Source organism: Chlorocebus sabaeus, chromosome 17, assembly GCF_047675955.1.
Source record: "Chlorocebus sabaeus isolate Y175 chromosome 17, mChlSab1.0.hap1, whole genome shotgun sequence".
NCBI lineage: Eukaryota > Metazoa > Chordata > Mammalia > Primates > Cercopithecidae > Chlorocebus > Chlorocebus sabaeus.
In genome coordinates, this window is record NC_132920.1 from 27625923 (window position 1) to 27643926 (window position 18004).

At 39.8% G+C, this 18004-nt stretch overlaps 1 protein-coding gene across 1 annotated transcript; it reads right to left on the reverse strand.

Moving 5' to 3' along the window:
* Window positions 1–16248: 16248 nt before the first annotated feature.
* LOC103221927 (olfactory receptor 2B2) lies at window positions 16249–17190 on the reverse strand. The gene has a single exon (XM_007973369.3). It carries the CDS (start codon window positions 17188–17190, stop codon window positions 16249–16251), a length of 942 nt encoding a protein of 313 aa, XP_007971560.2.
* Window positions 17191–18004: the final 814 nt, after the last annotated feature.

Genomic DNA, 18004 nt, shown 5'->3' on the forward strand with positions numbered 1-18004 from the left:
AAAGTCCAGGTGGGTTCTGGAGGGAACGGGAGAGGTAGAATAGGGTTATATGAGCACGAAGAATAAAGAAAATGAAGTGGAGGACCGCGGAGGAAGAGAACCCGAGCAGAGGATAAAGGAGGTAGGGCAGCCAAAAGAGGAGGGAGGAGGGGAGGAGCCAGAGGGAAGGTGAGGCAAACGGGAACCTAGTGTTGCTCTCCACTGGTCTCCCCAAAGAAAAGGGAGGCAGTGGGGGATTTAAGAGTTTTGTGGATTTACCTTATGCTTCAGTTGCCATGGTTATGGGGTGGCACTGGAAACTTCTTCCTGGCAAACTGAGCGCAAAGGTCTCATTGAAGAATAATTTCCACAACGGGTGCAGTGATGACTCTAATACAAATATAAAAATGAACCTCATTTGTATAACTCAGTGCGGTAATTGGTGAGGTGTTGATACCTGTTCAAAGGAGAATCCAAAGAGTGCTCGCTTCGGCAGCACATATAGGAGAATCCAAAGAACAGACGCTATTTATAGATCAGGAATATTAAAATAGGTGTGTAAATGAGGCCAAAACTGTTTTGGTGAGATGTTCCCCAAACGTGTTTAAAGAAGATGGCCATCCATTTTGTCCCTACCGCAGTATATAATTAATTTGCATGTCCATAGATACGAAGAATTTTGTATTGCCATCATTATCTACAATTTGCAGAGTTGTAAAATAGCTCCCGTACAATCGGAATCAGATGACACAGAAAGATGTGTTATAGTTTTCCTTTGAAGCACAAATTTTTCCAGCAATCTTTTCCTTTTTAAGGTAGATTGCTGCTCAACCTTACCTGAGCATAAATGTAAGGGCCAAACTCAGAAGTTAAGCTTGCTTTTGAAAGCTTATCAATGCCAAAAGCACTGGTCTGATATTCCTGATCATATTCTGGGGAAAGTCTTGGGTGGGGATTCTTTTCCTTTCCTTTCTTTTCTTTTCTTTCTTTCTTTCTTTCTTTTTTTGTTTTGTTTGTTTTGGTATCTTTCTGTCGCCTAGGCTGCAGTACAGGGCTGGGGATTCTTAAGACCTCGGTTCACAGAATGTGAATGTTTGTGTCTTTCCAAAATTCATATGTTGAAGCCCCAGTTCCCCATGTGACATATTTGGAGGTAGCTGGGAGGTAATTAGGTCATGAGGGTTAAGTCCTCATGAATGGAATTAGTGCCCTTATAAGAAGATACAGGAAAGACGTTACCTCTTTCTGCCATGTGAGGACACATCATGGAGGTAACTGTCTGCAAACCAGGAAAAATACCCGCTTCAGAACCAGGCTATGCTGGCAGCTTGATCTTTCCAGCCTTAGAACTGTGAGAAATACATGTCTGTTTAAGCTACCCAGTCTATGGTGGCAGTTTTTGTTGTTGTTGTTTGTTGTTTGTTTTTTTTGAGATGGAGTCTCGCTCTGTCACCCAAGCTGGAGTGCAGTGGCATGATCTCGGCCCACTGCAACCTCCGCCTCCCGGGTTCAAGCGATTCTCCTGCCTCAGCCTTCAGAATAGCTGGGATTACAGGTGCCCGCCACCACGCCCGGCTAATTTTTGTATTTTTGGTAGAGATGGGGTTTCACCATATTGGTCAGGCTGGTCTCGAACTCCTGACCTCGTGATCCACCCACCTTGGCCTCCCAAAGTGCTGGGATTACAGGCGTGAGCCACCGCGCCCGGCCTATGTTGTTTTTTATAGCAGCCCAAGCTAAGACAGTGATGAAAGATCTGGACTCACTCTCTAGAAGCCTGTGCATGCACACACATATCTGCATTCGATTTCAGATATGGAACCTAGTTTAAAAGAGGTAGGTTAGATACGGTGATCATAGCTTCTCTTAAAGGAGAACAAACTTGCTAAATAAATGGAGAGGACAAATTGCCTGACAGTGCACAAACCAGCCGCATCCTGGACTTATGGTTGGTGTCATGCGCGTCGGTGTGAAGAGACCACCAAATAGGCTTTGTGTGCACAATAAAGTTTTTTAATCACCTGGGTGCAGGTGGGCTGAGTCCGAAAAGAGAGTCAGCGAAGGGAGATAAGGGTGGGCCATTTTGTAGGATTTGGGTAGGTAAAGGAAAATTACAGTCAAAAGGGGAGTTTTCTCTGATGGGCAGGAGTGGGGGGTCACAAGGTGCTCAGTGGGGGAGCTTTTTGAGCCAGGATGAGCCAGGAAAAGGACTTTCACAAGGTAATGTCATCACTTAAGGCAAGGACCGGCCATTTTCACTCCTTTTGTGGTGGAATGTCATCAGTCAAGGCAGCGCAGGGCATTTTCATCTCTTTTGTGATTCTTCAGTTACTTCAGGCCATCTGGGCGTATACATGCAAGTCACAGGGGATGCGATGGCTTGGCTTGGGCTCAGAGACCTGACAGTTGGAACATTCTGCAGCAAAGAATTAGAAGAGCAAAAAGGGGGGGGGGGAATCCTCCAATAGGCGCAAGCACAGAAACCCGTGATTGGTGTCCTTAAATTGACCTGTACTCATTATAGTAGTAAAAAACACACCCCAGGGGGATATTTAACATGCTAATGAGACATGCGATGCATGTGCTACCATGCAAAACCACAGTGAAGGCATGCCCAAGAGACCACCAGAACATGTTTTATAGCAATGTCCTCCCACCTGCTCATGAATAATCATGTAAGACTCCCGTGAGGCGAGTTTGTCCAGTATCACCCAGTACTGTCTCTTGAACAGCCCTCTCTGATCAGCTTTATCAGAGTGTACTTTCGCTTTGCAATAAACTCTTGCTTATTTAGGACTCACTTTCAAATTATTTTGTGCAGTGAAGTCATGAACCTGAACTGGCCCACCAGCAACATTAGAAACCGTACTCCAGTAGTTCTAGGGCCTCTGCTCTCCCTCTTTTAACCAGGAAAGTGGTTTTCGGCCGGGCGCGGTGGCTCACGCCTGTAATCCCCACACTTTGGAAGGCCGAGGCTGGCGGATCACCAGAGGTCAGAAGTTCGAAACCAACCTGACCAACATGGAGAAACTCCATCTCTACTAAAAATACAAAATTAGCCGGGCCTAGTGGCGCATGCCTGTAATCCCAGCTGCTCGGGAAGCTGAGGCAGGAGAATTGCTGGAACCTGGGAGGCAGAGATTGCAGTGAGCCGAGAGCACGCCATTGCACTCCAGCTTGGGCAACAAGAGCAAAACTCCGTCTCAAAAAAAAAAAAAAAAGTAGTTTTCATCAGTACCATCCCTCTCATGCTGCTCATTCATTCATTCTCACACCTACTCTTCAGCCTGGCCTTTGTGAAAGCCCCCTCCTTGGGGAAGCAGCTTAGATGGGAAGGGGACGGGGAGCAGATAATGTGTAAGTAGGTACACACCAAGCTGTATTCCTGAAAATCACCCACGAGGCCCTACTTCCCTGCCTCCTGCCACACATGCCTCCTCTCCTCCCACGCCAGGCCTTGTTCACTGTGCTTCAACCAATGAAGAGCCAGGTAATTCTTTAGAGCCTTCCAACCACAGTGTATTAGCCTGTTCTCATGATGCTATAAAGAACTGCCCAAGGCTGGGTACTTTATAAAGGAAAGAGGTTTAATTGAGGACTGGGGAGGCCTCGGGAAACTCTCAATCATGGCGGAAAGGGAAGCAAACAGGTCTCTCTTCAAATGGTGACAGGAGAGAGAAACGAGAGCCCAGCGAAGAGGGAAGCCCCTTATAAAACCCATCAGATCTCATGAGAACTTACTATCACAAAAATAGCATGGGAGAAACTGCCCCCATAATCCAATTACCTCCCTCTGGGTCCCTCCCATGACACATGGGAATTATGGGAACTACAATTTAAGATGAGATCTGGGTGGGGACACAGCCAAACCATATCACACAGACTCAGTACAGGCTTTGCAGTTTCTCTTCCCTATGCCCATAAACCTCTTCCCCAAGAAATTCCTGCAGGTCTTTCACCTTCTTCAATTTTACTCCTCCTTTAAGTGTCCATTTGTCATCACTGGCGGCTTGCCTGATCACTATTTGACGCAGCAACATCTGCCTTCAAACAGAGAAATGTACACACCCTACCCCTCTTTCTTGCTTTGCATTTTTCTTCATAGCAGTTAGTTCCTTCTGATCTAGCATAAATTTCACTTTATTTCCTGTCCACCAGATTAGATGTCCCCAAAAGAAATGGATTTTTGTCAGTTTTGTTTACTGCTGTGTCTGCAATTTCTGAAAATATGCAGGCACCTAGTAGATGCGCAGTAAGTACTTATCACTAAAGTAATATCTTTTCCTCACCCATCTCAAGGTTCATGGCTGAGGCCCCTATAACAAAAGACAAATTAACAACAGAAACTTATTTATTCTAGGTTTTATGTGACACAGAAGCCTTCAGAGACAAATTTCAAAGATACCTGTGTATTTCTATGCTAAGTTTGATGAAGAAGTGGATAGCTGGGGAGAAATATCATTGTAGGACAGAAGGGGTATGATCTAATGGTAATAAACTGGGGGGATCTTAGCAGACCTGTTTAGATTCTTCTGTATTCCTATGTCTTCAGGGATAAGGACATTTCTTTTTTTTCTTTTTTTTTTTTTTTGAGATGGAGTCTTGTTCTGTTGCCCAGGCTGGAGTGCAGTGGCACCATCTCGGCTCACTGCAAGCTTCGCCTCCCAGGTTCACGGCATTCTCCTGCCTCAGCCTCCCGACCAGCTGGGATTACAGGCACCCACCACCACACCCGGCTAATTTTTTGTATTTTTAGTAGAGACGGGGTTTCACCGTGTTAGCCAGGATGGTCTCGATCTCCTGATCTCGTGATCCGCCTGCCTCGGCCTCCCGAAGTGCTGGGATTACAGGCGTGAGCCACCACGCCTGGCCAAGATAAGGCGCAGTGGCCAAGATAAGGCTTTCCTCCAGGTTTAGGGAGGGTACCTTTGGAATGAAAGTGAGAGTTAATACTTCACTAATTCACTTTATGACCTACTTTAAAGGAAGGTTAAAGAGTGACCTTCCTGCTTCTGATGTTTTCTCAAATGCCAAGGTGCCATATTTTGGGGTAGCATGTCTTGAATCCCATCAAATGAATGAGTAAATTTGTACCCCTTAGCATGGTGTTGTTCACCTCGTAGACACTTGAAGGACGCAATGTTGGTTGGTTACTCAGCATTCAATTTGACAACAGCTCAATTTTCAAATAGTTTAAACCAGTGGTTCTCAAACTTTGGCATGCATCAGAATCACCTGGAGGGCTTATTACACAAAGATACTTGGGCCACAAACTCTAGGGTTTCTAATGCAGTGTGTCAGGATAGAACGCAAGAATTTGCATTTGTAACAAGTTCTCAGGTGATGCCATCAAGGCATTCCATACCTTGCTGGCTGTGATACTAGCAGCGTCAAATCGGTATAGGTCTATAGCAATCTCAACTCCTGCCTCCTCAGAAGAAGGAATTAGACTGAGGGTCATAAGGCGGAGGGAGAGATAGAGGTAAGGTTTCGAGCAGGAGTGAAAATTTTATTATTATTATTGTTATTATTATTTTGAAATAGAGTCTCACTCTGTTGCCCAGGCTGGAGTGCAGTGGGCACAATCTTGGCTCACTGCAATCTCTGCCTCCTGGGTTCAAGGAATTCTCCTGCCTCAGCCTACCAAGTAGCTGGGACTACAGGCACACACCACCACGCCCAGCTGATTTTTATATTTTTAGTAGAGATGGGGTTTCACCATATTGGTTAAGCTGGTCTCGAACTCCTGACCTCAGGTGGTCCACCTGCCTTGTCCTTCCAAAGTGCTTGCATTACAGGCATGAGCCACTGCGCCCTGGGAGAGAAAGTTTATTAAAACGTTTTAGAGAGGAATTAAAGGAAGTAAAGTACACTTGGAAGACGGCCAAGTGGGTGACTTGAGAGACTCAAGTGCACTGTTTGATGTTTGACTCGGGACTTTATATGTTGGCATGCTTCCATTGGCATGTTTCCGGGGAGTTGCATTCCTTTTCCCCTGATTCTTCCCTTGGGGTGGACTGTCCTCATGCACAGTGGCCCTGCCAGCACTTGGAGGGGCTGCATGCACAATGTGTTACTGAAGTTGTACACATGCTTACTTGAGGCTTTCTTCTTCTTCTTCTTCTTTTTTTTTTTTTTTTGAGATGGAGTTTCGCTCTTGTCACCCAGGCTGGAGTGCAGTTGCATGATCTTGACTCACTGCAACCTCCACCTCCCTGGTTCAAGCAATTCTTCTGCCTCAGCCTCCCAAGTAGCTGGGACTACAGGCATGTGCCACCATGCTTGGCTAATTTTTGTATTATTAGTACAGACGGGGTTTCACCATACTGGCCAGGCTGGTCTCAAACTCCTGACCTTGTGATCTGCCCTCCTCGGCCTCCCAAAGTGCTGGGATTACAGGCATGAGCGACTCTCATTTTTATCAACTTTTGTCTCTTGTTTTTAGAATTTTCTTCATGCTTAACAATCCTGATATTCTCATTTTTTTGCTCAAGTTTTCCTGTGAAAAACCAAGTTAACCTATAGCGTTTCTCTAGTGAAAAGGACATTTCTCTGTTAGATTGGGTGGACAACCTTGACTAGATAATTGTCATGTTTCAATTTCTGCCCGTGTACAAAGGAAATAAGAACATCTGTTCAAAGAGATAAGAAATGTGATTTCTTTGAAAAGAATAAGTTGTTTCTTAAATAGAAGACGTAATTCAATTACACTTTTAACACATATGAAAAGAGTGGTTTAGTGGCAAACAGCTGGAATTTGGAGGTACTGGCCAGAATTCAAATTTTGGAACTCCCTGTTACAAAGTATGTGTCAATCTGAGCCTCAGTTTTTACCTGCTACTGAGGGACAATAATATTTGAAACATTATTGTAGCAGATACTCAGTGAGAACTTACTATGTTCCCAGAATTATGCTGAACCATTAAATTTCTGAACCCTTACAGTATTCCCTGTAATCCAGTAATAGTTACTATACCTATTCTGCAAATACAAACGCTATTGCATTCTTGAGCTTACCAGAAAGTATTGTGAACCCCCAAAATTTGAGACAGGTCTCAGTTAATTTAGACAGTTTATTTTGCCAAGATTGAGGACACACACCCATGACACAGCCTCAGGAAGTCCTGACGACATGTACCGAAGGTAGTTGGGGCACAACTTGGTTTTATACAATTTAGGGAGACATGAGACATCAATCAATATATGTGAGAAGAACAGTGGTTCTGTCCAGGTAGGTGGGGACAACTCAAAGCAGGGAAGGGCTTGCAGGTCACAGGTAGGTGAGAGATAAACTGTTGCATTCTTTTGAGTTTCTGATAAGCCTTGCCAAAGGAGGCAATCAGAATATGCATCTGTCTCAGCAAGCAGAGGGATGACTTTAAATAAAATGGGGGGGAAGGTTTGCCCTGAGCAGTTCCCAGCTTGACTTTTCCCTTTAGTAATTTTGATTTTTCTTTCACAGTATCAACAAAGTTTTCAGGATACAACTCAGACTTATAGTCCTTCCATAAATGGTCCTAAAATCATTTGTTGACTGAAACATGGAGGATTCCATTTAGCCAGCTAGGCTATCAGGAGTAACAGTGAACTTCACACATTGCAATTCACAACTGCAATAGCAACTATGTTGTGACTGTCACCTGGCCAACATGATTGTAAAAGTCATAGATTATAGATGAACAGCAATTTTTAAGAGAAGTTAAATGTGGAAAAAATATACATCTTAGAATTTATGAAATTTGGAATATAAACTGTGGGGCATAGAAGCAAACATCTATAACTGAACTAAAATTCTCTCAGGCTTGCAACAAAACTTGTTGTCAGGGAACATATGTTGCTATGATTTGAATCCTTTTAACTATACTGATAGATGTTTTATACTCTAGAACATGGTCTATCATGGGAAATGTTCTGTGTGCGCTTGAGAAGAATGCATATACTGCTGATGCTATGTAGAGCCTTCTATAAATGTCAAATAGATCACTTCGGTTGATAATGTTCAAGTCTTCTATATGCCTACTGATTTTCTGTCTATTTGTTCTATCTATTATTGATGAAGGGGTGCTGAAATCACCTAGAATCATGGCATGCCTACCTCTTTCATCTCTACCAGATTTCTCTGTATGTATTTTGAAGTTTAGTTATCATGTGTATAAATGTTTAAGATTCATATGTCCTTTTGATGGATTGGTTTATTATTATTAAATGATTATATTCTTGGTAATATTCTTTACTCTGAAATCTACTTTTTCTTATAATAACATAGTCAATTCTTTTGATTAATGTTACTGTGGCTACCTTTTCCAATCTTTTACTATTTACTTGTGTGTGTCATTATAGATACATATATATACACACACATTTTTATTTTGTTTTATTTTATATATTTTTTGGAACAGTCTCCCTCCGTCACCCAGGCTGGAGTGCAGTGGCACATTTCATGGCTCACTGCAACCTCCGCCTCCCGGGTTCAAGCGATTCTAGTGCCTCAGCCTCCCAAGAAGCTGGGATTACAGATGTGCTGCTACTGTGTCCTGCTAATTTTCATATTTTTAGTAGAGACGGAGTTTCCCCATGTTGGCCAGGCTGACCTCAAACTCCTGACCTTAACTGATCACCTCGGGGTCCCAAAGTGCTGGGATTACAGGCGTGAGCCACCATGCCTGGCTAGTGTCCTTATATTTAAAGTACCTTTCGTATAGACAGCATATAGTGAGCCTTGCTTTTTTATCAGTCTGATGATCTGTGTCTTTTTATTGGAGCATATGTGAGATACATTTTGGTACTGGAAATGGTGTTTAAAAAAAAAAACCTGTGACATATTTATGGGAATATTATTGTTATTCTTAATGTAAATAACTTTGAAAAGTAAAATATGATAAATATGACAATGTATTTTGTGTCTATATTTAAATTATACACAGAGAGACAGACTGTATTATCTTCCTAATAATTCCACTATCCATATGGTGCTAATACTCATGCACCTTTTAAAAACTATATTGATTTCTTATATCTGCACAAAAGATTTTATTTTTTCACCAATTTTTGCCCTGTGGTCAATTCAGTGTATGTACTGAAAAATGATATAATCTATGTGTTTGTTGTTTTAAACAGGAAAATGTATACAGTTTACAAATTCTCATGATAAGATAGTAATGATACTACGAGTAGGAATAAAGTTGGATTCTTGCTCATTTCCTTAAGAATCTAAAATTTAAAAATCTGACCCTTCAAAAGTAAATTTTATGCTCTTTTCTTTGGAAGATGATGGACTATATAGCCCTAAATGATACAGATGATGCAGTACCATGAATGATGGCCCTTCCCAAAAGATATGTCTAGGTGATAATCACTGGAATCTGCAAATGTTACCTTATATGGAGAAAGATGTGATTAAGAATCTTGGGAAGAGGCATTTATTATAGATTATCTGAGTGAATTCTAAATGCCATCATGAATTCCTGTAAGAGGCAGGCAAAGAGGGATTTGACTGAGGCTCACATAGAAAAGAAAGAGATATGAAAATGAAGCCAGAGCTGAGAGTGATGTGGCCATAAGACAAGGATGAGCAGGGCATGCCAATAGTCACTAAAAAACAAAAAAAGCGGAAACAAGTTCACCACCACCACCACACCTCCTCTGCCCACCACCCTCCAGAGAGAACATGGCCTTGCTAGTACCTTGATTTCTGACTTCTGGCTTCCAGAACTGTGAGATAATAACTTTCTATGGTTTTAAGCCATCAAGTACATGACAATTGGTTATGATAGCCCTGGGAAACTGATACAGTTGATTACTTCACTGTATCCTTTGTTTAAATATTCCATTATACCCCATCTTTTATCTTCAGGAAGTTTTTTAAAAATCTAACCAAATTTCTCCTATATTGTAATTGGCAGAGCCATACACTTTTTGGATTGAAAGAGATCTTATAAGTCACATAGTCCAACTTCCCTTGGACTACTTCTCATATTTGAAAATCGTATCTCCACAGATATTTACCCATTCAAGCCATTTCATGTTTTCTAGCATTGACTTCTATATGCTAAATCGGAATAGCTTCCATCCAGTTCTTTCCTTGGAATCAACTCAATTTCTTTTACATGACATTATTCCAAAGGTTTAGTTTTATCTATTATTTTCTCTGCCTGTTTTTGTTTCTTTGGTCATTAACAGAAATTGTTATCACAAATGTTATTTCACAAAAGAAAATTCCTAAAACAATTTAAAGAGGAAAGGCATTAGGTAGATTGTTTAATTCAATCTCTATTTTATATAGAATTCTATTTTCCCAAATTGCCAGAAATGGTCAGCTATTTCATCATAGTATAACATCTATTTGTGTGTGTGTGTGTGTGTGTGTGTGTGTGTGTCCTTATATCATGCTCAGATCTACTTTTTAATTTTTAGGCATTAGTAGGATTTCTAACCTTTATGAGACAAACTAAGCTATGCACATGATTTCCCTTTAAATACCTGAAGAAAGCTCTGCTTCATACTTTGACAAAGCATTTTCTACTCAACATTGAAAAAATAAATGCCTTCAATAATTCTTCAAGAGGCATGATGTTCTGATTTTTCAATTCTCTAGTCATTATTTTGTGTAGGCATTTTAGTTTTATAATGTATCTCTTAAGATAAAAATCCTCAAACTAAAGCCAATAATCTACATGTTTTATTATCCATATGTCTTAGCTGGGCTTCTATGGGATTCACTGCCAGTCATATTTCTACTAATACTATTCTGTAGTATACGAATGAAGTAAATGTGTCCATCTTGATTTATGTTAAATTTCATCCTTTTATTCATTGCTTTTATTTTTTAATTTTACTCTGATTTCTCTAGAATTATTAATTTCCCAAAGTTTAATGTCATTTTTAACTTATGAAGTCTGTTCTCTTTAAATTCATGCAAGTTATTTATAAGTGCATATTCTAGTAGGACAAAACACTTAAGTCTTATAATGATATTTTCAGGGTGATAGTGTTTTATTAATTACCTTTTGAGTGAGATTTTACAAAAAGATAGGGACAAATGGAACTGCTTTAACATTTTGGTCATTATTGCTCCATTTTGTACAGAAGTAGATAAGAATTGTTTGCAAATTCTATTCAGAAATCAAGATTTATGGAAGTCCTAGCCAGAGCAATCACATGAGAGAAAGAAGTAAAACACATCCAAATAGAAAAAGAAGTGCAACTATCTCTGTTCACTGAGGATATGATTCTATTCCTAGAAAACCCTGAAGACTTTGCCAAAAGGCTCCTGGAACTGATAAACTACTTCAGTAAAGTTTCAGGATACAAAATTAACATTCAAAAATTAGTAGCATTTCTATACACAAATAATGTTCAATCTGAAGCCAAATCAAGAGGGCAATCCCATGTATAATAGCTACACACACACAAAATTACCTAGGAAGACATCTAATGAAGGAGGTAAACGATCTCTATTAGGCCGGGCGCAGTGGCTCACGCCTGTAATTCCAGCACTTTGGCAGGCCGAGGTCAGGAGATTGAGACCATTCTGATTAACACAGTGAAACCCTGCCTCTACTAAAAATACAAAAAAATTAGCCGGGCATGGTGGCAGGCGCCTGTAGTCCCAGCTACTTGGGAGGCTGAGGCAGGAGAATGGCATGAACCTGGGAGGCGGAGCTTGCAGTGAGCCGGGATCGCACCGCTGCACTCCAGCCTGGGCGATAGAGTGGGACTCGTCTCAAACAAACAAACAAACAAACAAACAAACAAAAAGATCTCTATTAGGATAACTACAAAACACTGCTGAAGAAATAATAGATGACACAAACAAATGGAAAAACATTCAATGCTCATGGATTGGAAGAATCAATATTGTTAAAATGGCCATATCAGCCAAAGTAATCTATAGATTCAATGCTATTCCTATCAAAGTATGAACGTCATTTTTCACAGAAGTAGAAAAGCTATTCTAAAATGCATATGGAACCAAAAAAGAGCCCCACTGGCCGAAGCAATCCTAAGAAAAAAGAACAAAGCCAGAGTCATCACATTACCCGACTTCAAACTATCCTATAAGGGCTACAGTAACCAAAACAACATGGCACTGGTACAAAAAGAGACACATAGACCAATGGAACAGAATAGAGAACTCAGAAACAAAGTCACAAACATATAGCCATCTGATCATTGACAAAAATAAGCAATGGAGAAAGGACTTCCTATTTAATAAATCGTGCTGGAATAGCTGGCTAGCCATATGCAGAAGAATGAAACTGGGCCCTTATCTGTCACCATACACAAAGATTAACTAAAGATAGATTCAAGTTTTAAATGTAAGACTCAAACTACAAGAATCGAAGAAGAAAACCTGGGAAACACCATTCTGAACATGGGGCTTGGGAAATAATTTATGACGAAGTCCTCAAAAGCAATTGCAACAAATACAAAAATTAACAACTGGGACCTAATTAAACTAAAGAGCTTCTGCATAGAAAAAGAAACTGTCAACAGAGTAAACAGACAACCTACAGAATTGGAGAAAATATTTGCAAACTATGCATCCAACAAAGGCATAATGTCCAGAATCTCTAAGGAACTTAAACAATTGAACAAGCAAAAAGCAAATAACACCCATTAAAAATGGACAAAAGAAATAAACAGACACTTCTTGAAAGAAGACATACAAGCAGCCAACGAACATATGAAAAAATGTTAATCATCACTAATCACCAGAGAAATGCAAATCAAAACCACAGTGAGATATTATCTCATACCAGTTGGAATGGCTATTATTAAAAAGTCAAGAAACAACAGATGCTGGCAAAGCTGTGGAGAAAAGTGAATACTTATACACTGTTGGTGGGAAAGTAAATTAATTCACCCATTGTGGAAAGCAGTTTGGGGATTTCTCAAACAACTTAAAACTACAATTCCACTCAGCAATTCCATTACTGGGTATATATCCAAAAGAAAACAAATCCTACCAAAAAAACACATGAACTCATATGTTCATCACAGCACTATTCACAATTGCAGAGACATGGAATGAGCCTAGGCACCCACCAACAGTGAATTAGATAAAGAAAATGTGGTACGTATATACCACGGAATACCATGAGTCATAAAATAGAAAAAAATCATGTCATTTGCAGCAACATGCAGCTACAGGCCATTAACCTAAGTGAATTAACACAGGAATAGAAAACCAAATACTATATGTTCTCACTTATAAGTGGGAGCTAACCACTGGGTACTCATGGACATAAAGATAGCAACAGTAGACACTAGGGGCTACTAGAGTGGGTAGGTGGGGAGGGGGACAAGGGTTGAAAATCTAACTATTGATACTGTGCTGAGTACCTGGGTGACAAGATCAATCATACCCAAAACCTCAGTATCACAAAATATGCCCAGGTAACAAACCTGCAAATGTACCCCCTGAATCTAAACTAAAAGTTGAATTAGAAAAAAAAAAGAAATCAAGAATTATAGGCTGGGTGCAGTGGCTCACGCCTGTAATCCCAGCACTTTGGGAGGCCAAGGCAATTGAATCACCTGAGGTCAGGAGTTTGAGACCAGCCTGGCCAACATGATGAAACCCTGTTTCTACAAAAAATACAAAAATTAGCCAGGCGTGGTGGCACTTGCCTGTAATTCCAGCTACTCTCCATAGGCTGAGGCAGGAGAATTGCTTGAACCCAGGAGGCGGAGGTTGCAGTGAACTAAAATTGTGCTACCATACTCCAGCCTGGGTGACAGAGTAAGACTCCATCTAAAAAAAAAAAAAAAAAAAATTATTATACGTATCTCTATAACATAGTTTAGTAATTGTTATTCTAAATGAAGCCAGAATATATATGTATATAGTCACAAGGTAACTGATGGCAAAATATATATAAAATTTTGTCATATGGCTTTAGAACTTACCAATATGCAATTTATTAGATCAATTAATGGCTCATTTAAAAAAATATAAAATACTTCAACCTCCATCACTCTGGTTTCTCTACTATTTTCTCACAATTCTTTAAAGGACCCTGACATTGCCTTTGAGCTGACATCAAAATTTGCCTCTGGAAATCTGGTATATCATTTAGTTGGACTTTAAGATATGAATACATTTTTATTAAGGAATGTCCCCTCATATTTCAATATACTCTATTAGTGTTTTCTCCTATTTTCCTTTAAATTATAACTCATTTCTAAAAATAAAGGATAGAAACTCAGCAAGCAGCATACATTTATTTATTTTAACTGTTAGCACAGCTGTTCCTAAAGTGTGGTCTCCTAACAGGCAACATAAGTATTACCTGGAAATTTGTAGAAATGCAAATTATCAGGCCTCACCCCAGACTTACTGCATTAGAAGGTCTGGGGGTAGGTGACCCCCACCAATCTGAACTTTAAAAGCCCTACAGATGATTCTGATGCAAGTTAAAGTTTTAAGATCCACCATGTTGGGTTAGAATTATGCTGAAATTTATGTTGTTACTGTGAGGTTTTGAAGTAAAACATTCTAATTGTATTTCTTAGTTACTGCATTTTATATTTTTATGACATATTTGATAAAAGAAAAAATTGGAAAAAGAATAATAATGAAGCAGTTAATATAATTATAGTGTAACTCACAAAATCAACCAAATAACCAACTTATAGTGTTTATTTTCTCTAGCATTTTTACGGGCTCTGAAGTCCATATGGAAGAAGTTGAAATTACGATCTATGCTACCTCAAGGGAACTAACATGAAATTAATAAGCATTTCTTTTTGTACAAGAAATGTGCATTAAACAAGCTGTGGACATGATTATATAATGTGCTTTCTTATGACTTAACCTATAAGTGCTTGCTTTCGTTTCCTTTTTTTTTTTTTTTTGAGATGGAGTCTCACTCTGTTGCCTAGGCTAGAGTGCAGTGGTGTGATCTCTACTGCAACCTCCACCTCCTGGGTTGAAGCGAGTCTCCTGCCTCAGCCTCCCTAGTAGCTGGGACTACAGGCCCACACCGCCACGCCCAGCTAATTTTTGTATTTTAGTAGAGACAGGGTTTCACCATTGTTGCCCAGGCTGGTCTTGAACTCCTGACCTCAGGCAATCCACCCGCCTCAGCCTCCCAAAATGCTAGGATTACAGGCGTCAGCCACCATGCCTGGCCCCTTTAAGTGCTTTCGAGGTTAAAAGGAGAGAGATAATATATACAATAGAGGAACAATTTTAAAAGGTTAAAAGCAGGCATTTGATTTCAGTCTAAAATGTAGCTACAACTTTATTTGGTAGATGGAATAAGACACTTCAACTTAGGAGAAGTGCGAAGGAAGTACAGAAACAACAGAAGATCAAAGTAAAACTGGGGGTTGGAGAATCATTGTGGATTTTAGTATTGTGTTGATGTGGGAATAGTGTTAAAATTTAGGCTAGGGCTGTTAACCTTATATTGATAATTAAGACAAGGTTTTGGATACTTCTGTTAGATCTACAATTGTCTGAAAAATAATTTGTGCCATGGAGTTTGTGTGTGTATGTGTGTAAGGATGAGGGCATCTGTATGTGTATCAAATGTTTTGTTTCTGGGGAAAGAATTTCTAAGCTTTTATTCTGGTTTCAGAGAAGTCTAAGACTCCCTGATGTATACAGACTAGTGCTAAGATGTTTGAGACCTTAAAGATTTTAAGGCTATGCTATTTTGAGAATTCATAAAAGATCAGTTCTCAAGACTTGTGCAATGAATATATTTAGGCAGTGGAAAACAGATATAGTTCTCTGTCGACATTTTATTTGAAGACCACCATAATAGTTTTTCTAAGAATAGTAATGATAAAGCAATTTGGAGAGAATTAAATTATAAGCTATGTAAAACTGAAGTCTTTAAAAGGCCTATAATTTGGGAATTCCTTATTTATTTATTAACACCCTTGCAAGCAACCTCTCAAAAGCTCCCTTTACATCTTTGTTTCTAAGTGTGTGTGTATGTGTGTATTACTGAAGAAATGATTTCTGGATCAGAAAAGTCTAGTTTACATTGAATTGTACAAACATTGATGTAAAGTTTGACAAACCTTGAAAATGTTTTGATTAGTTTTTGGTGCATTGGAAGGCCAGTTCTGGGGGCTTGTTCAATGAAAATGTTTAGGCAACAAAAATAAATATAGCTTTTTGTCAAGGAAATTTTCTTTGAGGGAGATTACAATAGTTCTCTATAGTAATGACAAAAATAGGGCAACTTGCAGAGAAGTTAGTAAGCTAAGTAAGCATTGTGTCTTTAGCAAAACTTACCATTTGTATATTTCTTATTTCTTGATTAAGAAGACTCTTGCAACCAACCTTTTAAAGGCTTCCTTTACCTCTTTGTTCCTAAGTGTATATATAAGGGGATTCAGCATGGGTGCAATGATTCCATAGAAGAGAGAAACCATCTTTCCCCGGTCTTTGGAACGGGGTGAAGGTGGTTGCAGATACATGGAGATAGCTGTACCATAAAAAAGTGACACCACAATTAGATGGGAGCCACATGTCCCAAATGCCTTTCGTCGACCTTCAGCAGACTGGATTCTCAACACTGCTTGGACAATAAAAGCATACGATATAAGGACAAGTGTCATGGGTATTAGAAGGAACAGCACACTGATGAAGAATAGTTCAGCCTCATTTGCTGTTGTCTCAACACAGGACAACTTGAGCAGAGCAGGGACTTCACAGAAGAAGTGATCCACTTCTTTGTGACCACACAGTGGCATCTTAAGTGTCCAGGTGGACTGTAATACTGAATTGCTAAAGCCACTAATCCAGGATGCAGCTGCCAACTGGAGGCAGAGCCTCTGGTGCATGACAATTGAGTAATGTAGAGGTCGACAAATAGCTACAAACCTATCAAAGGACATGATGGCCAGGAGAAGACATTCAGTGGAACCCAAGGCCAGGAAAATGAAAAGCTGGGCCACACAGCCACCATAACTGATTACTTTCCTGGTGTTGCATATGTTTACCAGCATTTGTGGAACTGTACTTGTGGTATAGCAAAGGTCCAGGAGTGAGAGATTGCTAAGAAAAAAGTACATAGGGGTGTGGAGTTTGAAATCCAAATGTAACACAAGAATTATTGTCAGATTGCCAAAGATTGTCAAGATATAGGAAAACAGAAACATCACAAAGAGTGGAATCTCTAGCCATGGTTGATCTGTGAAACCTAACAGAATGAACTCCTGTGGGACACTCTTATTTAGCCAATTCATGTTGAATGGTTCAACTCTTCATTCTCTGAAATACAAGAAGTCAGGAAGTTAACAACACACTTACTGATTTTGTCAGCTATAATCATTTTGCTAGCAATTTACATAAAATTACAGACTGATCCAATTAATGTGAAAAAGTATTGATAAAAATATAAATATTTATCCATCCAAGTATTTAAAAAGTGTTTATATATTTGTAACAGCGTATCAGCAAAGTGAATTTCAAGAATCCATTTTTTTTTTTTTTTTTTTTTGAGACAAGAGTTTTGCTGTTTTGCCCAGGCTGGAGTACAATGGCGCCATCTCAGCTCACCGCAACCTCTGCCTCCATGGTTCAAGCGATTCTCCTGCCTCAGCCTCCCCAGTAGCTGGGATCACAGGCATGTGCCACCACACCTGGCTAATTTTGTATTTTTAGTATTGATGGAGTTTCTCCATGTTGGTCAGGCTGGTCTCAAACTCCCAAGTTCAGGTGATCCGCCCGCCTCAGCCTCCCAAAGTGCTGAGATTACAGGCATGAGACACTGTGCCTGGCCTAATTTCAAAAATCTTAAGCCTTTTTTTCAGTTTCCAAATTGACATAATGTATCCTTTGATATTTTACTGTTTGTAAATGTATTTTTCACATTCTTCCTACCTAGGTATCTACTGTGAGGTAGATGTAGATACAGTTTCCTGTCATTTGAATTCATTCTAATTTCTCCTCAAGGCCAGTGAGATTCCCTGATTGTAGGAATCAGTTAAAATTAGTTAAAGCCACCTCCCATTATTCCCCTTCCCTCAAAAAAGTCATGTAGACAGTATCTAGTAAGTT

Coding starts and splice junctions, on each gene's coding strand:
- LOC103221927 (XM_007973369.3), bottom strand. CDS start 17,190: ATGAATTGGCTAAATAAGAGTGTCCCACAGGAGTTCATTCTGTTAGGT.